This window comes from Poecilia latipinna, unplaced genomic scaffold (assembly GCF_001443285.1).
Source record: "Poecilia latipinna isolate Pla-1442-1.1 unplaced genomic scaffold, P_latipinna-1.0 Scaffold519, whole genome shotgun sequence".
Taxonomy (NCBI): Eukaryota; Metazoa; Chordata; class Actinopteri; order Cyprinodontiformes; family Poeciliidae; genus Poecilia; species Poecilia latipinna.
In genome coordinates, this window is record NW_015113135.1 from 277819 (window position 1) to 299647 (window position 21829).

General features: G+C 38.9%; 2 protein-coding genes across 7 annotated transcripts in view; both read right to left on the reverse strand.

Annotated features, from left to right (window-relative positions):
• jade1 (jade family PHD finger 1) overlaps window positions 1–14026 on the reverse strand; it is an 18824-nt gene extending 4798 nt beyond the window's left edge. Inside the window, exons 1-10 of one of the 6 annotated variants that reach the window (XM_015040619.1) lie at window positions 13865–14026; window positions 11058–11140; window positions 10210–10347; window positions 9787–9854; window positions 6811–6968; window positions 5657–5841; window positions 4145–4356; window positions 3031–3198; window positions 2793–2909; window positions 1431–1910 (exon numbers count right to left, since the gene is read on the reverse strand). In XM_015040619.1, coding sequence (XP_014896105.1) covers window positions 1431–1910; window positions 2793–2909; window positions 3031–3198; window positions 4145–4356; window positions 5657–5841; window positions 6811–6968; window positions 9787–9854; window positions 10210–10347; window positions 11058–11140; window positions 13865–14016 — 1761 coding nt within the window. In that variant the 5' untranslated portion in view covers window positions 14017–14026. The other 5 variants (XM_015040620.1, XM_015040624.1, XM_015040622.1 and 2 more) reach the window with 5 other exon arrangements.
• A 692-nt stretch (window positions 14027–14718) lies between these two features.
• On the reverse strand, window positions 14719–21652 carry asmt2 (acetylserotonin O-methyltransferase 2). The gene is made up of 9 exons (XM_015040625.1): window positions 21204–21652; window positions 20980–21067; window positions 18930–19104; window positions 18405–18534; window positions 17400–17468; window positions 17196–17314; window positions 16972–17109; window positions 16008–16130; window positions 14719–15662 (listed from the first exon to the last, which is right to left on the reverse strand). Exons 2-9 carry the CDS (start codon window positions 21058–21060, stop codon window positions 15451–15453), a joined length of 1047 nt encoding a protein of 348 aa, XP_014896111.1. The 5' UTR covers window positions 21061–21067; window positions 21204–21652; the 3' UTR covers window positions 14719–15450.
• Between the last annotated feature and the right edge of the window lie 177 nt (window positions 21653–21829).

Sequence of the window (21829 nt, forward strand, 5' to 3'; positions counted from 1 at the left end):
TTTTAAAAAAAATTTTTGGGGGTTTTTTTTTTGGTTTTCTTTTTTTTAAAAAAAAAAAAAAAAAAAAAAAAAAAGTCTAGCCCGTCCCAGTGCTACTATTGCCATCTGTAGAAATGAACGGCTCTCGATAAAAGAAACAACCAATCAGAGCAAGGAGGAGGGTCTTGGCGCTGTCAATCAAGCTCATGAACAAGCTTTTCACACAAAAATGCTAAGTTGAGTTAGCATGGCCACAGATGGTAGCAGATAAACGGTTTTTCTGGAGTGGTTAGTTGCTTTTCTGACATCAGAACATTTAGCAAAGCGTACACAAGCATGATTGACAGCGTTAAGACCTGCCTTTAATCATCTTTTGAGATCCCTGACTCATTTCCTTTCAATGATAATCTTGGTTGAATCAAAATAATGTTAAACCCAACATGAGCCTTAGGGTTTATAGACCATGGTCCATGTGGACCACAATGGATTTGGCAATTTCCAAGTTAATAAAGATGCTAATGCTAACCATACTGATATAAGATGTTAAGAGACTCCAACTCACACTGTGAAACGTCACCCCTGATCCCACTATAAATAACACTGGTCAACAGCCAAGAAGTCTGGGGTTTTTCAACTGTTTTAGGGTCATTTTAATGAGATGAATCCAAAAATCACTTTGGTTTTGCTCAATCAGGTCAACTTTCTGAACTATGGAGCAACATGAGTATCAAAATGCATGACTTGTTCAAACATCTGGATCAGTTTCCTGAGAATCTGATCAATGAGTGATGAGCAGGAGGAGAGATTCCATCAGAGCAGAAAAGAGACGGAGAATTTAGCACAATGAAGACGAAATGTTCAATTTATATGTACTTAATCTTAGTGTTTATTATTCAATTTATAGAAATCCAAGTTTGTAGCATTTTATTAATAATTTTTTGGATGAGAAATATGAATGGAAATGAACTGATAATGTCACAAAAATGTAATTTAGTCAGAAGATCAAATTTCTCTAAATAAATTCAGAATAAAAACCTGACCTGATTGAGAAAAATGGATGTCACTTTTGGATCCTGTGGTGCAAAATAGCCACAACTCAGTTGAAAAAACAGAACTTCCTAAAATATTTTTTTGTATCCCAGTGTTATGAATGGCAGCCAACTGCAGGAAGGTTGGGCAGAAACATTGTAAATGCTGAAATCTGACTGCTTCCTGTCTGCTGTAAAATACTCTGTCACAAACAGAAAAGCAAAGCAGTTTTTTTTCTCTCTCTTCCTGCTTTGGAGCTGCTGTCCCTTCTCAATCTAGTTTATAACTCACAAGGAACACGTCGTGCTGAAAAATTTGATTTATTTTCAGATGTTTCTGTGATACTTCCTCCCGTTTATAACCCCGCCTCTGCTGCTGCCGGCCACCCTGTGAGTCTTCGTCAGGAGCAAGTGGAGACCTACCCTCTCCAGGTCCTGCCTGAGGTGTGTGAAGAGCTGCAGGCGCCGCAGCAGCACCTCCTGCTCCCGCCGGGCCAGGCTCTCCTCCTCGTCCTTCTTGGGGGTGAGCAGCTGCTGGTTGAAGTTGGCTTTGCGCTTCAGCTTCCAGTACTGGTAGACGAAGTCCACCACCTCAGGCGCCAGCTTCAGGCTCTTGGCCACCTCCTCCACGTCCACAAACTGGTAGAACTCCTCCTCCATCTCCTGCAGCTTCAGCTTGCGGAGGTTGACCCTCTTCTCCTGGTCGCTGTTCGCCCGGCCCTTGCGGTCCCGTGCGCCCTCCTTCCCTTCGTCCTCCGCCGGGTCGCCCTGGAAACCGGAGTGTTTGGGGCAGTACGACTTGAACTTCACCTCATCGTCCTCCGTGAGGATGGTGTTCATTTCCAGGTTGGCGTGGAGGCCGCAGGTCACGTGGAAGGCAGTCCTGCAGTTTTTTGCGGAGCACTGGAGAGCAAATGGCAATGAAACAGATTCAGACAGACTGATGCCAGAAGCTACATTCATTAAAGACAGCATTCATTCTGCAGCAAAACCATTTGCTCACTATATATAGATTGCATATTAAACAGATTCAAAACAGTGAAATATTTCAAGCTAGGGCTGAAATGATTAATCGTTATTGAAATAATCGTCGACTAATTTAGGAACTGATAGTTAACTGGAGCACAGACTCAACAGAAAGGCTATTTGCTGAAAGAACAACACACTCAGAGCAGTAACTAATCTAAAATTATACTATATAAATATATACACACTGCACTTAAGATAAAATAGAAACATTTGTCTGCACATATGTTCTACCCAGAACTCCTCTGTGGCAGTTTTAGCTTCACCTGGTTCAAATTCTATAAAATACAAAACTAAGATTCTTTTGCTACTCGGTTATTAATGGGTTAATCCAAAAAACAATAGATGAGCTCCACACTGTACTGATTTTATGTCAAGCAGAAAAGGCAGAGGATTTTTGTTTTAGCTGCAGATGATCAAGAGTTCGCAAAACAAAGAAAAAAAAAAAAGCAATTTTAGACAACAAAATGTGTTTATTTTCGTATTTAAAAAACTAATTTGTTTATTCGGATCTTTAGTGCATTTCTAAAATTGTATCAAAAAATTTGAAAAATTTACAGAACGCAGCAATGTTTTAATTTGATTAATCGTCAGAATAATCGATTACTAAAATAATCCTCCCTAATTCAAGGCTTTCATAATTTTGATGATTATGGTTCAAAGTTAATGAATATGCAAAATTCAGTTTATGAGAAAATAAGAATATCACATAGTATGAATAAAAACTGCAGTCAGGCTGGTTTGGTTGGAGACGCCCACCTGGATGCAGGCTCCGGTCTTCTCCTTACACAGGCAGCAGATCAGAGCCCATCTGTTGCTGGGAATGTGGGACACATTGGTGATCGGCTCCATCTTCTCTGGATTCCCAATGCTCACCTGGAACGCACAGATACACACAACCACATGCAAGCACAAGTTTATATGAATAAAAAAGAAATAATTACAAAAAGACACCCCAGAAGATTAACAGAATAAGTAGGATTGACGGAGCTTTCACCTCTGGGATCCACAAGGCACAGCTGACATGAACCCACTTGGTTCCGCTGCGGGTCGGCTTCATGGCTCCGCCCTTCTTAGGACACACCTGGCACTTTGGGAGGATGCCGAGCGCGCAGATCCGACACAGCCAGCTGCCTTTTGGAACTTTCTGGATGCCGTAGCATGCCTGGTCAGAAACACGACCGGAAAACAGGGAGGAATTCAAAACACACACACGATTAAATCAAAATAAGATAAATATTTACTTTATGGTAATGTTCACCAAAGCTGAAATAAAAGCTCCTCTGGGTGACAAAATAACTTCTCTAATGTTCCTAAAACTGTGAAGTTTTGACCATGAATACCTTCAGTATTGAGGTCATGTTTCAGATTCTGCTGTCTTTACAAAACAAACCAAATATATCCAGATTTCTTGGAAACATAAAAGCTCGTTAACAACAAATAAATCTACCAAAATGAAAATACATCTACCAGGATTTTTTAACAGAGTCCATTATTTCAAGGTGAAAAATGAGGAATGGCCTCTGTAAACATTTTACAACCAAATCTGAAAATCAAGGCCAGCTTTCAAAGAAATATGAGCGACACACCTTTTACATTTTAAATGTTCATTTGTAAAAAAAAAAAAAAAAAGTAAGAACTATATGAAGTGGGCCTGGACGATATGGCTCTAAAATCTATAGTGAGATAAGTGTTTTGTATCAATCGATTTAGATAATTATTGATTCGTTTTTGTTTAAATAAGTGACATAAAGCCAAACTAGAGGTGTGACGCTTCCTGTTTCATCCACTGCGTTGTTTTTTATTTTTTAGCAATTAGGACTGCTTACCTAGTTGCTAGGTAACCACAGAGTGAGGTAGCTGACCTTGCTTAGCTGGCCTAGAGATCGAGGGGCTAAAGCCTTTCCTCTGCCTATGTCTCCCAGAATGCTGTGCGGTTCTGGATCAGAGTTCAGTGACTATTCTATATATTGATTATTCTATCAGATGTATTATCTATCGATATCGATCATGTGTTTATTACTATATATTATTAATAATTTATTGTCCAGCCCTAATATAAACCTTGAGGTTGGACTCTGCTTTCAGTGGTTCCGGTGTTGACCTCTGACCTGGTGAACGCAGATGTTACACTTGTCGCAGAACACCATCTCGTTGTTGTCCTCTCCGTCCGGCGACTGACAAACGTCACACACCACGTCCTCGTCGTACTCGATGCCCAGCCCTTCCTCCGTCTCCATGGCGTGGGTCATGTTTTCGTGGCAGCAGTGCTCAAACTCCTCCATGACTCTCTCCATGGTGTTCTCGTCCAGCGGCGGCACGGCTGCAAACAGCGCCACATGCTGGTGAGAATCAGCTTCTCCTTGTTATGTGTGCGTCTTGGTTTTATTGGATGTCATGAAAGAAACGGAAACCCATCTAACAGATGGTAAGTTTCCAGCTGAAGGACGGGAACAAGGTTCACCATCCATTACTGTAAAGTCTGGACTATAAACAAACCATTATCACCGGTTCTACGATAACCTAGGATATGACTATTAACAAATAACCATAAAAGTGCTGCGTATGCATATGTTTGTGTTTGTTTCTCAGTGATTTATCGACTTTGCCAAAAATTAGAACCTGTAAATCTGTAGCCGAAGAAAACTATATTTATATTACAGCATATCCAAATCCCAGCATAAAATCGATCCTTTCTGTGGAAACATTCAGATGTTCTCACAGTAGAAAAACAAAATGCAAATATATGAAGTTATTTTAGAATGCAAAAAATAAAAGTGAGCAGCTTCAGAGCAGGATCGACAATACTAAAATTTGATACCAATACTGAAACTAGTAACATCCGATACTATTTTTGATGCAGTGGAAACATTTTTTTGAAGGAACAGGGTTCTTTATATTATGAGCAAAAATACAATTAATTATGTAAAATGATAACATTTTCAGTTGCTTATTTGGAGCAAAACCAACAAGTAGGGAACAAGTCAACCCTTGTTTGGAAAAATATGTTATAAAGATACGCTTAAAAACAGTCAAGATAACACTTAAAAAAATATTAATATAATTTAAGGAAGCGTGTTTTTTTGATCACACTTCCATAAATGTAATTTTATTACATTTTATTACACTGATCTCCAGCATGTGTTTCCATTAGTTAATTCACTATTTTTACTTGTCATTTTACTCATAAGGGACAAATAAAAACTGAGTGCAGACTAAAAATGAATTGTTTCCAATCAAGCATGGATGTGGTGCAGTAAAAATCAGGGTTAGTTTTTAGCTGCATCAGCCTTCAGTATCTTTACAAATAGACGGAGGAGTAATGGAGGTTTATTTTGTTGACTGAGTAGTCGGCAGATTAACATTTTCTTGTGATAATCGGTGAGTGGAGCGCTGCGAGGTTCAGGACTTCACCGAGGGGAAGCGCAACTCGGCAGGGGAGCTCAGACCGTCTCTGAAGCTAATGATTAGCTAGATAGCGTTAGCTGACGTCATGTGGGAGGTTTGCTCTGTTACAGATGCATCAGCTTTACTGTTTGCTCAAATGTGAATCAGTCAGTTTTTGTTTTTCATATTATTGATCATATAGATTTCTGGACTGTTCTGTGGAGTCCGCAGCTCACCCATCTGTGCAAACTCCTCGTTGATTATGTGCAGCCAGGCCACGTCTTCTTCGTTCAGGTCGTAGCGGCACATCCCATCCGCCAGCGTCCGGATGTCCACGTAGCCCAGCGCCTCCGTGCCCGACGTTCGGATCAGCTTCTTAGGCCTGATGAACATCACCTCCTTCCCCTTCTCCGCCAGAACTCTGAGCAACAAACAACAAGTTATCTACCAACATGGAAAAGTGTGGAAAAACTATGTACACCCATGATATAGTAAATGTTAGACAAAAATCCAGTTGAACTGGTTTTCTAATTCAAATTTGCTGAAAACACCAGGAGATGAAAGTAGAGTGAGCTTAAAAATAAAATCTATTATTTTTTTATGCCAAGTGATGTATTTTATTTTTTTGCTTTCTTTCTTTTCTATAAAAACAAATAATGAAAGAAAATATGATCAAATAATTGCTTTAATTTCAGTTATCCCTTCAGTGAGTTATACGGCGGAGTATTAGCACCAAGCTACGAGAAATTTTGCTCAATTTCAAGAATATAGTGATAAAAAAAACTTTTCAAATTTCAAGAAAAAGTTAATTCAATGAGAAACGTTTGGACAGTTATCAGGATCTGATGTGACCAACTCAGTTTGTGGTTCTTTGACTCAGTTGTTTACAAAATGGTTTTAAAGTTCTGCTGCTCATAATAATTTGATGCTGACGTGTTAAAAGATGAAGTATTTCTATTGATTATTATCTGTAAAACTTATACAAAAGTATAAGATGCTCAACATTCCTCATCTTAATTGTTACTTTATAGTAGTTCTCATAAAATTACTGCTCCGTTCTCCAAATGTTATGACTTTATCCTCGTAATTAAAAAAATAAAACTCTTAACCTGGCCCTAACAGTGTGTTATGGAGCTGATCTGAAGTCAAAGTCCAAATAACCAGAAGCTGTAAAACATGCTTGTCAAACAAGATGGCGGCCCTGGCCGTGCTGACATCACTTTTAAATATGGAAACCCAAGGAGAGCATAGGTGGGGAAAAAAAATCCAGATTTTCCTAAAATTAAATCTTCAAAATCCAGTACTTTGGTAAACTGCTAAAAGGGTTGATCGCCCAGCCCCAGACAGAAGATGACGGATAAACAGAGACTCCCAGCAGCGGTTTGCCTACCTGGTCACAGGCTGGGGAATGGACTGGGGGCTCACAGGGACCTGGACACCTTTCTCCCACTCCTGCCTCCATGGATCAGCCAAGACATAGTAATCCTCTGGATTCAGCTGGTACGAGTCGTGTAATTTCATAGCTGTGATGAAGTCTGTCCTAAAAACCTGCCAGATAGAAGGAGAATTATCACCTTGCATTTTAAAAACAGTTTTATCCAGCCCTGCTTTCCTCCTATAGACGCATTACAACATGACATCACGCCCCCCAGCTCCCTGTCAGAGGCCAAAAAGCTGATCGCCGTCAACGATTATCATTGGTTATGTTGTCAACATAACGCGGTGAATCTTAAATGTATGTGTGATAGATAAAGGAAAAATTTTGTCTGAGGGCATCACAGTTCATCAGTCAGGAAAAAGTTTGAATAAAATTAAAAATAGCAAGGAAGAGGGAAGTAGGTCAGTTATGCTAGCTTGACTTTGACAATTTTAACATGAAGATGTGCTGCAGAAATCAGTGTGTTTAGGTACAGTTAAAAAAGAAGGAAAGAAAAAAGTCGTACTCTCTGACAGACCATCAGTAGAGCAGATGTTTAAATTACTGTATTCAGACAATTACTTACTAATAATCGCAACGTAAACATCGAGCCTGAAAACATGAAACTGAAACAGACTGAGTGTCATTTGTATGGTAAATGTTGGAACGATTTTTTCGTGTTGAATCCTGATAGAACTTAATCTCTGATCTATCGGCCAACTGAGCTGTTGACAGTCAGTTTCTATGGAAACGCATCTGTGTGTAGAATACCAGTGGTTTTCAGTTGTTTTCTGCTTTTCTGCGTTATTTTCAATTTGTGGTGGTGTACTGCACTTAATTAATAACACCTAAATGTCCAGGTTTCATTTTGTTAACAATTGCTCTACCACAGCTGTGGACAGAAAATAAATGAAATTTCTGTCCACAATTTTTGCCCTCCAGCATTATGCGCATGCATGAAATTTCCAGATGTAAACAATAACATGCAACATGTCTATAGTCCTCTGAGGTGTGACTATGTGAGCTGATTATAGTATTTAAAACTTGTTTATGTCTGCCTGTACCACTCTGAGCAAACCTAAAACCTCAAAACGGTTAAAAACTAAAGCCAAAGTGTTTGAATCCTGCGCTGTGTGGATTAACCAACCAGAACGCTGAAACGGGAGGAGCTATTGCTGTGCTTTAATTTAATTGGCTGGGGCTTGCAGGGAACTGACTACAGACTGTGGAGCAGATAACAGGAGAAATGTTTCCATGAGTGGGACCCTTCATCCCACTTATGGAAACCCTGGCCATACACCAGGACTCACTATCTTAGATAGTGAGTCCTATCTTAGATAGTGAGTCCTGGTGTATGGCCAGTAAAACCAGTGGAACAAAACAGAGTCTCATTTTACTGATGTTTCAATAAAGGGCATTAACAAACTATCCCATTTTGTCGAGTTACAACCACATATCTGTGGATTATTTTGGACCTTATGGTAGAATTAGAATAAGTTAAAGTTTTTTACTAGTATAGGTCAGCAGATCAGCCAAGTTATAAAATGTAAATGGGTGCCTTTCACTGCACTGTGCCTGTCTACAGCAGCTGTGTCTGGTAGCTATTTATTCATTCTGTTTGCTAAATACTTTGAAGTTCAGCCACATTGGCTTTAGAGAATCCAGTGACTTTTTTAAAGCGTTAACAATGACTCAATAGGATTTAAGTCACATGATTATGCGTCATTCTAACACAGTGCAGAGGTTCCCAAACTTTTCCATGCTATCCAGGCCAACAGCATTAGCTTTTGGGAGGAGCATTTGTTATATTGTTTATCAATTATTGTGATCAATTTCTCGTGTTAAGAATTTGAATTTATTGTTGTGTTGATAAATTCCAATTGATAAAAAAGAGTATAAGAATATATCTCTGTTCTATGAAAGCTTTAAAAAAAATTATTCAATTTAATACTATGATTTTAAAAAGTTTACTGTGATACAAATGACACTTTTTTTAAGTAACAGGCCTGATTTAAATGGAAATGTTTTCCAAAAGCAGTATTTGTGTTTGTAACACTATGCAGTCACAGGCATACGGTTACCTAAAAAAAGTAGTAAGAAATAGTTTATCATCAATTTCATTGTTATCACGATAGTACAAAAAGGCACTGTGATAAAATCCTAAGTCCATATCGTCCACCTACAGTGGGGAACCGCTTTGAAAACAGACAATGCTAGAAAGTATGTAACTTTTTAGAATGTTTTTTTCTCACTTTTATTCACCATTCGATAATTATTAGTGAATAGTAAATATGTTCTGACTTTAGCTGGCTATGAGTTTGTAAGTATTTTTGCAGCAGAGTCCTCCTCAGCAGGCTGTCAGAAACTTGTTCATTTTGCGGTTGAAAAGCGAAGCAGCTTGATGAATTTGAAAGATGAGCATGACAAATAACATCTATAATCAGGATTTAAAACAGATTATATTTTATCATAACAAATTGTGATATATATATATATATATATATATATATATATATATATATATAAATTTATTTCTTACATTTCTGTCTAATCTTTCCTCCAGCTTTCTGAATCCTCCCTGCTGGAACTTTGAAAAACCCTGCTCTATTGTAAACCATGCTCCAGATGCATCTTCTCATTGACTCCTACCATCTTCCTGTACAGCATCATGGTGTCACTGTGTGGACGGTGTGCTCATGGAGGATAAGCAGTCCAAGTGTTTGTGCATTTAATTTCTATTTTGCTTTCGTCTGAGCAAAACAACTTCTTTCACGTTTGTTGTGCAAACATGACTTCAACAATGGTTTCTTTGGAAAGATTTTTCCACTCTTTCTGCAGATTTCAAGCAGTTATTCATTACTTTTGTTGGTTTATTCCATAAAATACAATGAAATGTATGAATGTGAAAAGGCCCTGTTGGTTTGCTGTAACATGACCGAGCTGTCTTACCTCTGAGGGTTTCTGCCCGGTTCCCCTCCGGTGCTGCGATGAGTGCTGAGACCAGCAGGTAGAATTACCTGAAACATAACAAGGGTTTATTGGGTTGGAGGTTTTTCTGTTTGGAAAGCGTCTGGATTTCCTCCAGGACGGATCGAAGATGAGCCTCAGCGTCTGTTTGAGCAGCCAAAACACTTCAACTGATATCGCTGTTCTCAATTTGATCTTAACACTGATCTCTACGTTTGAACTTAAAAGACATGAGAGCGAAGAAAGCACTCTGATCAGTTGCAAACTGTTACAAATTATTCTGTATTCTCTGATAACAGAGGTAAATCGGATTCCCTAACACAGCTAACAATAGAATAATAATAGAAAAAAAAATCACAAGGTGTTGAACTGATTCACTGGAGCCTGCCTGCCTGCCTGTCTGACCTGCCAGGATGTCTTTAAAGGTCCAAACACGTGTCCTGTTCCTAGTCTGTCTCCTGCGTCTCACGCGGACGTTGTCCCTTCGCTTTGTTTTTACCAGTGTCCATTTCTTGTCCCTCTTTCTCTTTCTTTTCTTACATCCTGAATACGGAGTACAGACTTACTCTGACAGAAACATTCAAACCAGTAAAGTGGGTCCAAGATCAACAATGTAAAGGATACTTATGCCATTTCTGAAAGCTTAAGCAGAGGAACACATGCACCAGCTGACAGATTCAGAATTACTGCAGCTCTTATGTGACTGTGGGTTCAGTAGAAATGTGTGTGTTCATGTGATGAGCCATGAGAGAGTTATGGCATAATGGATGTTTTTTGTGTGTATGTAAATACCAGTTTCACATCGTTTACACAGAACACACCCAGGTGCTAAAAGTATATAATCTATTCTTTTATGGTTGTAACATTACATAGAAACGCATATGGAAGACGAGAAAACATGCATGAATGCATTAATCAATTAATCGCATGATGAATTAAAATGAGCTACATCATTTCCATTCTGATAATGAATATTATAACGTAACACCTAATAGTCTATGCCTTAAACTGAGATTGATAAGAGGTAAAGTTTTAAGGATTTTTAAGACTCCAATGCTTGCTATGCAAGTGCTTTACTATTGTAAACATGCTATCTTCACTTACAGAAGAGGGAATAACTGCAAAGTACTAAATAATAATAATAAAAATTTGCACAAATGTACTTTTGAGTGAACAGCTGACACTGAGATGCAAAAGACAGCAGAACTGTAGCAGCTCTGTTCAGGTGATTCAGGGGAGGCAGGTTTTCTTACTTCCATTATCCGAGTCATCGCTGCTGCTGGGGTGTCTGCTTCTCTTCATGGTCTTCTGTCTGTGGAGCTCCGGCATCAGGACTCTGCACACAAAACCCACCATGTTAAGCTACAACGACACAGAGGACACTAAATAACACTTTCAAAATCTGAACAGACAAAAACCTGAAAAATTAAATATCCATAAAAGCAACAAATATTTAAATTAAACACTCAAGGAGCAAATATTAGCAATGCAAAAGGGACCTGCATACTGTTAGTACTCAACTAGGCTCCACGTCTGCGTTAGTTTTCAATGGATAGTAAGTGAGATTACGCAACATTGCAAGGCATCAAAATGTCAACAACTGGATGCTTCCAGAAGCCTCGCAGAGGAGTTCCAGCAGCGCTAACGCCACCCCTCGGTGTATAATCACACTTCTACTTACTGAAGGTAGACATTTTAACATAGGAACGTAAAATGGGGCGACACTAAAAACAAGCATCACATGTTTCCTTGGAGATTATACGGCGTCACGAATGTTTACACACCAAGGTAACTTTCCACACGTTTCCCCGCGCGACATAAACAGCGCAGCGCCGCACTGTGTTATGAACCCAACGTAACGTCACATAGTCGGTAAAAAACAAAAATCACCATTGACTCATATGGCCCGAAAGGTGGAAAAATACCAGGGGGGGTTGCCCAGCGAGGAAAGGTGCTAACCCTAAATTAGCATGCTAGGCTAAGACACAGAAGCTAGCTCCGGTTTGTGTGACGCCCCTTCGTCCCTGCACGCACGCAGCACAACCGATGCTGAAGTTGGCCTCCGATTCGGTGACTCTGGTCTTGACTGAGGGATCTAAACCGCTTCATTTAAAACCTCTAGATTAAAATCTGATTCGATACAGTTCAGAATCTAAAACATCTAGGATGAACAAACTTGAACTATCATTACATGATAAAAATTGTAAATATACAATTTGTGAAATATGAAAACAGAGAGTCTATCTCAGATACAAACCGCCTCAGGAGATTCTCCCTGCCCACAGCCATCACCATCTGTATCTCTGAAGAGTCTTGAATTAATTTGAGTTACAACAATTAGTTTCCCTTTGGGATCAATGAAATATTTTTGAATCTGCATTGAAAACTACACTACTTACAAACACCAAACAGGAGCACAATTCTGCACGCTCCATAAGATGCAGCTTGTGATCTTTCAAACCTTCACTTCGTGTGGAAAATTTAAAAAAGGCTCTTGTTTGTTTGTTTGCTTGAGAACACATCAGAATGGTTTCATCTGAACTACATTGTAAACATTTAACCAGGACAGAAAAATAATCCACACAATTTACAGATTCAATAAAATATTTTGGGGAATTTAAGAAGTCACATTTTAATTTGTCAAAAAATTTTTTTAAAATTAATAGCTGTTTTTCTGTGGCTTCAGAGGCTCATCAGTAACACTTAGCTATTAATTACTCTATAAAAATTAAGGAAAAGATAAAATACAATTTTTGAGGAACCTTTATTTAAAAAAATGGAACCCTAACAAAAGTTTTTCAATATTTAACCACCTTAAATTGGGTCCTGCTTAAAATGAAATTAATGATAAGTAATTTAATTAGTTCTATAAAGTAGTGGCTGTGATTTGTGTTTTTAAGACATTTCAGCTCAGCCACTGATTAACATTGAAACCAAAAATATTTTATAGCATCTGTCATTACCAACATTGGGACAGAATAACTATCCAGGAGGTCTAAGAGAAAATAGAAACAAAAGGCACTCCAAAAATGACTAATTCCCTGTTTTCACAAATTTAATAAAGATTATACGAGTTTGAACATTAACTATTCTGAGTATTTCAGGACTCCAGTGTGTCCTGGTTTGATAAACCCATCAGAATAATCCTTTAGTAAAGTGCAGAATATAAAGATTCGAACCGGATGCTAGCTTCAGTACTTGATGGTGCCAATGTAACTAGCAGCTAACTACTAACTACTACATATAGTAAACATCTGCGTTCTACTTGGTATAACTTCATCTGGCATGCGAAGAGAACATTTGTGAACATTAATACTATTATGGGGGTCACTTTTACGCCATCCACATGTGTTAGTTTTAAGCGGAAAATAAACACTGTCGAATACCAGCTTGGTTGCTTTTTCCCCATACCGTTATGCAACATAAGGGCCCACCCACACCCGGTGCATCAAGTGGAAATATCTTTAGGCTTACTATGTTTTTCTAATTAAATGCATACACAGTGAGTTAAACTATACCGTAATCTACATATGACATACAACAAACCGCTTCTAATTACGAACGTTTTCAAGAGCGAAAACAAAATTCAGCTGGTGCTGCGTGTTAGCAACCGAAGCTAGCTCGTTAGCAGGAGGCTAACAAACGTCAGTTCCAACGCTGTTAGCAGCCAGCCACTGCCACTAGCATAGCTTCCACGGTGCCCCTCATTAAAAAACAAAAACAAGCCTCCTATCCGTCAAAGGTTAGGGGTCAAACTTGCACTCAAACATGTTTCTCTAAAGTTAAAATGTGCATATGAATTATGGGTATTCGTTAAAGTAAAGCCAGGGTTTCGTTATTTGTGTGGTTATAAAAGCGGGTTACAGTAAGGTGTGTTTATCGAAGATGAACTGGCTGAGGTTAATCTTTGGCGCCATTTTAAATGACGACGTCGCGTTTTCCTAGCGGACTGCTCATGCGACCATAACAGAAATATAAACTCAGCTAAATGCCCCGATATAAACATGTTTAACAAATGCACGCAGGTTGATATAGTTTACAAAAATAGCACGGTACATACAGAACACGTCCGAGGGATGCAAGCCGGTGTTTGAGTTTGATGTGAAGCGCAGTTTTTGCCTTGAGTTCCGCTTGACCCGCATTCCACATACACAAACAGAGAGCAGCGGCGCCCGGGGAGGAGGTTACACAGCACGGGCTGCAGGAGCGCATGTTCACCGAATGATGGCAGCAGAATCCCTTGAACCACTCTCAATCCATGAGATTTCAGGATTAACTCAGGTAATCAACTCCTTTAATTTTAACCCCCGATTCACTATGTGCAACAATTAAATGTGGATACACTTAATTGTATCTGATGTAGTGTGGATACATTTAATTTGAGCATTATTCTTTCATATGTGTGTGTATGACACTTATTTTTTGTGTAACACAGATCTATCCTTATATGGCAAGCATCTCAATTAAAGGGAGAGACCACAAATCAAAAACACAAGAACCTCTCACAATGTCATATGTATAGCCAGAATAACAGAACAGTTCACATGATTTAGTTCACTTGATTGAAGATTTTCAGCTCATTTCCAGAACTAGAAGTAATTCATGTTAACTCCAAATGTTTTCATGCTGAACTATGAACATGAACTGGTTTATTTCAAGCTGGCTGAACTGAACTAATACGTTACTGTTAAAGATGAACTGGCAAAACAGGCAATAATTTACTAAGTTCACAACAGAAACTTCATACGACAGCTATAAACTGTGAAATGAGATCCATTACTGATTCAAATAATTAGACGAAATTATAAGCATACAAATTACTAAACTATGAAGAAATTGAAAATAAAACAATGTTTTTGAGTACCATAATATAGAAAACTAAGACAGAATACATAGAGACAGTCACCACAGGATTGTTAACACTTTTCTTTTTAATTAAACCAAAATTATAAAGGGAAATTTACAATGTCTATCACAGCTTTCTTTCATTTCTAGAGGAGCAACTGGAGGACACAGAAACAGTCTTGGAGCACAATATGCTGATGTAGAAAGGATGATATTTGTGACCCATCTGTTGACTTTTCTAATACAGACTCGAACCACTGATACACAAACAGAATTCATCTCCACTCCTGAAACGTTTTATTGCCTTCTATTCAACATGAACACCCATCTGCAGCTATTTTGAAGCCGAGCCACTAGACAGTCTTTAAACGTAGGTAAGTTTGTTCAGTCATATAAGGATTTGCACCACGTTTTACAAAGCAGCACCAGGATAAAGGGACCAAACAGCTGAGTAGAACCAGAAATGCACCACCAAGAGGTTGGTAAACAGTGTCACAGTGATGAATAATCGGAAATTATTTTCTGAACAAACAATCGACTATATGAGGAACTTGATTAATGTGCAGATTAAGAAGGAGCCAGGCAGCATCACAGTGAACAGGAAGTGGATCACAGAATGTGAGAAGGTTGAACTATGACCCAAATACAAGAGCTGAGTGAACAAGATTTCTTTTGACAAAGGTTCAAGTTTTACGTTTGTGTCTCCTAACCCCCAACAAAACATCTCATTATTTTTAAATCAAGATTTTAAATCAGTGCTCTCATCATTTCCCTGTCGGGACACGCGGAGTGCTTCCGTGCTCATCTGACGGCCAAGATGGCATCGTAGGACTTCCCGGTCCGGCAGACTTGGACGTTGCAGAAGCCCGACTTGTTGAGCATGTGAGTGTATTCGGACGGGGTGCGCTCCCTGCCCTGCGTCTGCACCAGCATGTTGAGGGAGAAGATCTGCGCCATGATGGGCCCTCGTCTGTTTTCAAACAGCAGCGCCTCCACCAGCAGGACGCCCCCACCTGGTGGGAGGACGACAAATCGCACTGAGCTGACCACAACTGTTCTATTTAAATGACACCAGACTTATGTAACTCGTGTTATTGGTACTGTGAACCGATTGTAGTTTTCTGGCCGACCATCAATGTTTTAAAGTCCTCATCTGCCGACTCCGATTCAAGCAGATATAAATTTTTTTTAAACTCAAAAGTTGCAAAATATAGCACTAAAGTCTCTAAATTGGCAACATTGTTACCCACACATGTGCAGCAGTGTTAAATATTGACCGATCTCCCAAAATTAAGAAAATCAGACGATTTATCGGCCAGCCAATGTATGGGGATGCCCTTGGTTACGGGGGAACTCACCTGGCTTACAAGTCTCATAGACCTTCTTCAGCAGCGCCAGGCACTTCTCTTCAGGCCAGTCATGAATGACTCTGGCCAACACATACAAGTCTGCACCAGGAATTTCATCGCTGAAGAAATCTCCTGCATGCAGAGAAGGGAACAAATCAAAGCAGATTATTAGTTCTGCTTTTCTCTTTTCTTCCTTCTTTACTTTAGTATGTCTTGTACAGTTACACAAAATGTATTTTGTCACCAAATATTTCTGACTGGACATACTATAAAAACCATCCAGAACATGTTAACATTGTAACACATTGTATGTGTTGCATATTTTTTTCACATATTTTCTGCTAGTTTGTGTCACTTAGGTGTTTTTTCCAGCCTTAAGAAAAAAAGAGAAAAAGAAGGGAAGAAGATGGAGACCACATCTTCTAGAATAGCTTCCCCAGGTAAGAGTAATAAGTTGAGTTTCTGTAATACAATTATTAAGGTTTATTTAGTCTTGAGTTAAAAACTGTGACGGTTTTCTTGTGCTGTGACACAGCAGTACAGTAAAGCATATATTTGCCATTAAAATAAGCACAAGTTAGCTAGCTAGCTAAGTTTTGTTTAGCTTAGGATGGAAAATCCATTCTAGCTAGCTAGATAACTTTCAGCTAGCTAGCAAGGGTGGATCTAGGATTTTCTAAACTGGTTTTTGGATTAGTGTGGGGTTCACTTTAGCTGTCTTTCTCAATTTCAAAATCCATTTTATAAAGTACTATTTTAAATATTATTTAGCTTCCAAGATGTTTTTGTCTACCACACATTCATATTCATGTCTCAGGAAACTTTTATTTAAAAGTATTGCTTATGTTGAGATATTATATGCTATGTTAAAAAATATATATATGTATATAGTAGATAAAAAAATAAAAATAAAATTGAACACTTCAACCCAGAGAGTGTTAAAGGGTCAATAATGATCAATAATCTGCTTTACCTGATTGAAATGTAACGCCACTGTCCTCCTGTTTGAAATGTTTCTGAGCCGCTTCCACCACCTGCGGCAGGTCAAACACGGTGACGGACGAGGCGGGATACGCTCTCGCCATTTCATTGGCCAGAGCACCAGTGCAACCTGGGAGTTTTTGAAGACACAGCACAGATTTTTACAGCCACCTACAATGCAGCAGGCGGTGAGAGTGGACGGCTGTGGGTCCTCACCTCCCAGATCAACGACCTTCTGGAAGCGAGAGAGGTCGAACGCCGTCACAACGTCGTGTCCGTCCAGAACCCAGTGACAGCTCATGATCCCCATGAATTTCAGCATCTCCTCCTCAGACCTGGGAGGGAGTCATTCTATAGTTACCAACAAACTGGTAACTGGTAAACCAGTGAAGCATTTTAAGCAATCAGATGAGCACCAACCTGTAAATAGCTTGGAAAAAGTGGCCAGATGGAAGACCGAAGGTCTTTTCGTACTGGTTCCTCCCCTCCCTGCAGAACATGAAGCTTGAATGTGTTTCATTCTCCCTGGCTCACAAAAGTATTCACACCCCATGAACTTTTTCACATTTTGTCACTCCACAACCACATGCTTTAATTTAAACCAAATTCTTCCCAAAATAAAGGTTTGGAACCCAGTGGGGGTCAGGAGTCAACAAGTGTGGGCTCTATTCAATTTGCTTTTTGCAACTAAGTAAAATGTATTGTCAAGTAGATTTAGCACTAAACATTGGATACAAATGTATAAAATAGATTAGCTGTTAAGGAGGTTATTGTATACATGAGTGTTTTTGGTTTTTGATTCTGTTTTATCATGTTATCCATGAAATTAGTTGCCCTAGATTTCTGTTTTATTAAATAACCAATTTGTCCTGATAACAAATTTTACTAGACGATATATTTTCCTTTCAATTATTACGATAAGCAATAATATTGTTAATTTGAGACCACTTTCAAGTAATATTTTGATAATGCCATAGTATTGTAATGTCATCCTTTCAAAGAGCAAAAAATTAAAGTTTTGTAATAATTAAAAAAAAAACAAACACCACTTAGCACTGGAGCTGGAAGATATTTTAAACACCCAAAATAACGAACAAAAGCAAAAAAAAAAAAAAAAAAAAGAAAATCAATAAATAAAATAAATATAAAACACACACAAACAAATCTATAATTACAATGGATTATGATGTCTCTGTAAAGAAAATGATCGAGCTCATTTTAATGTATCATGCGCAACACTTTTCAGATTTTTATTTGTAGATTTCCTTTCATTTCATTTATCTAACATCCCAATAAAACAGAATAAAGTTTGTGGCTGAGCCAAGACAAAATGCATGAAACTGCATGTGACAGGAATGCTTTTGCCTGGTTTTCCCTTCTCCTGCTCTCACAGATGCTTATGTGACGCAGCAGCGGCCCACTGACCTGATGGCGTCCACCAGGTTGTTCCACAGCGGGTAGACGGTCTGGGAGCGGTAGATGATCATGTCGTGAAGAGATTTGGCGCTGCCTTTGGCCAGGTAAAGGTTAGCTACGTCTGTGCTGCTGTACAGAGCTGGGTTAACACACAAAGTCACACGGAAAGTTCCAGACCTGCTGCTGAACAGAACCGAACTCAGACGGAGAGTCAAGCTAAAGCTCAGCATGTTTACAGCAGGCTAAAATTTTGTTTTTCACTTTGAGAATGAAACCATAATATTAGAAGAAATAAGAAACATAGTATTAACCAGAATAAAGTTATAATAAAATGAAAATGAGGACATAATATTACCAGAATAAAGTTATAATATTACTTATTATAATAAAAAAAATATGTCATGTTTTAAATATCGGCATCAAATTATTATCAGTGACTTTGAAACGATTACGCAAATGACTGTCTATTTTAAATATAATAATAGTGACATTAAAATTAAGTTGTCGGTTATTGGAGGTCTTCCCGTTCCTCACCCGTCCCTTGGGCCGTCTCCACCTCCAGGATCTCGATGCCCACCAGGGCGTCCAGCAGCCGCTCCATCCCGTCCATGCTGGTGCCCAGTTCCTGCGCCACGTGTTGAGCACTCAGGGCGTCCTGGGACTTCAGCAGGAGGTCGAAGACGCCGAGCTCACAGGCTGAGAATATCATCTGAGTCACAGACGTAGAGTTCACATCACCTTTTTGTTGCTTCATGTTCAGGAATACAACCAAGTATTTACCTTTCCTCTCAGCCAGTTACGGTTACCGAAAACACTCCATACCGAAAAAGTGATGAGGGTTTTATTGTTAGATGGATGTTTATTTATAGCATCCTTCAGATTCAGTCTTTGTTCATGTTTTTTTAAACAGTAGTTTCCAGACCTGGTGGAACTGAGTCACACAGCAAAGTAGATCAAAAATATCAGATAAAAAAAAATAAATAAATCATCCAATAAAAGTAAAACTCCTAGGCAGTGCCACAGATGAGAAACTATGGTTTAAACAAATCAGCAATATCATTACTGAAATGGGTAGAGGGAAAAATAACCGATGACTTTCCATTAAAGATGGATTAAAAATACTCACTACTTGTGTTTTTCAGAAATATTGTTCATAAAAGAATATCTGCGATATTATTTCTAAATATAAATCAGAGTTTCTGTTTGTGTGTTATCAGCCTGGAGGGTAACCAGGCTTTACTTCCCCCCACACCCCACCAGGCTAAGTGTTGTTTGTTTATTTTAAATAGAGGGTTTTTTTATACATCAATAACAGTGACAGTAAGGACAAATTAAGCTAGGTTTGTAGCTGAAGCAGTGAACTGGGTGCTCAGGGTGGGGGGTGCATCAATTGTGCCGTCCCTGCGCCTGCCTGTTAGCCTCACATGCTGTCATTTCTACATAATATTTCCTCCAAATTATTGTCACTTTTTACATTTTTTCACAGCAGCCCACCACAAAAACATGGTGGGCTGCTGGTGGACTGCCCAACAGCGCCCCCTACCACTAGGCGTAGCAAGTTTTCTGGGGGAAACCCTGTATTGTTTAGCCGAAAGACACATTTACATTTGACAAAGCATGCTACAAAAATGGGATGCATTTTGCCAAAAAGTTAGAACTCGCACAAAAAAGAACTGTTCCATGGTGCGCAACTCTGGAATTTAAAGCCAACTGGTGTTATATTTAACTATAGTAACGATGTGAAACTACAGATAAAACAATGACTTTAGTAAGCTGTAAACAATGCAAGTTCCTGGTTGTGAACTGATTAAATGACACTATAGTTTAGCCTAAAATTACATATATTCTGCCATGTTGTCATTTTTTTATTGTTGCCATTTTTTTTCCCTGTTGAACTTCTAAAAACTGTGTAAGAACAGCGGCAGCATTCCTGCAGCTAAATCCTAAACGGACCCTAAATAAACTAAACTAAACGCACCTTTTTAGCTCTAACCACAAGTCTTCTATTAGACTGAGGTCAAACGATTGAGCTGGACACTACAACCCGTTGACTTTGTTGACCTTAAGTCTGTTTATAACTAATCTGGTAGTGGTTAGGGTCATTGATCAGTCAGTAGACTCAATTGCGCACAAACTTTAACATCCTGTCCAGAGGAAGTTACAGCATCCCTCCAAAAAGGATGCAGCTCCCCCCCCCCCCTCCAGCCCAGATGCTGCCCTGGGCAGTTGCCCATGTTGCCTGTATCAGAAACTGCCACTGATCCTGGCTAATGTTTCCCTTTTTTTCTCTCCAATGTTTTTTTTTTAATTTTTTTAAGTTTTTATGATTTCTTCCTCACTGAATGGCTGTTTAGTCCAATCTTACAGAATGTTTCTCTGAAGATGCTGGAACCTTTACCAGCCTCAGGTGGCATATGCATGATCTATTTTAATTTAACTTTAAGGTTCTTTATGTTAATATTTGCCCAGTGGAATAAAAACGTAAAATATCATGCATTGTAAATAAAGTGTCTGAAAATGTCTGAGTGCTCTGATTGCAGCACATCGAACGGTGACGTGTTTACCCATCACGCTGTGATTTTACCTTTGACACCCTGAAGCCGTTGAAATACTCCAGAAGTTTGAATGGGTAGTCCAGTTCACTTTGAGAGAGATGTTCTGCCATTGCTGCCCTAATGAAGGAGAGACACACAAAGACTGTCTGTCTATCCCGGGGGAAGCAAGAGAAACAAAAAACAAAACACACACACACACACACACATATATGCACAAAACAAACCACACTAATCATTATTATTTATAACTTACCAAAAAAAAATTTCCCAAGCTGACGTTATTTTGAGGGGAAAATTGTAGCCGCTGTTGTCATAGAATAATAATCAAGTCCCGTAGTTTGGCTGAAAACGGGCAAGATGTCGGAGCTGGTGCAGCAGCCGGGAGGAAACAGGTGGCGAGTAAATAATTAGAGATGGAGGAGAGTCATTCCTGCTCCGGAGCCTGCTGAAAGTTACCCAGAAAGCCGCGTTGGCTTTATAAAGCGGTGATGGTCGACGTGCTTTGGTTAGAAGTCGAACACGGACTCCCATAGTCAGTGCAGTGCCGGGTTTAACCGGAGCAGAGGGGAGGGCGCTGTGGAGCTGTGGTTGGTGATTAAGCTATGACCTCTCAGAACTACTTTTTTTGTTGAGAAAGGACGAATCAGTGTATGGAATCCCCAAAGAGCCAAATAATTAAAAAAATAACCATATTTACACACAAATAAATTCAAATTTAAACTGCAAACAGATACAAATATTGAATATTCACAATTTTTAGAAATATACCATCTACCCTGACAAAAAATAAAAATGTTGCTGATGCTTTTAAAAAGTCAGAAACAATTTTTGGAAACACCTAGTAATTTTCTCTTTTTTTCCAGTATGATAATAAATATA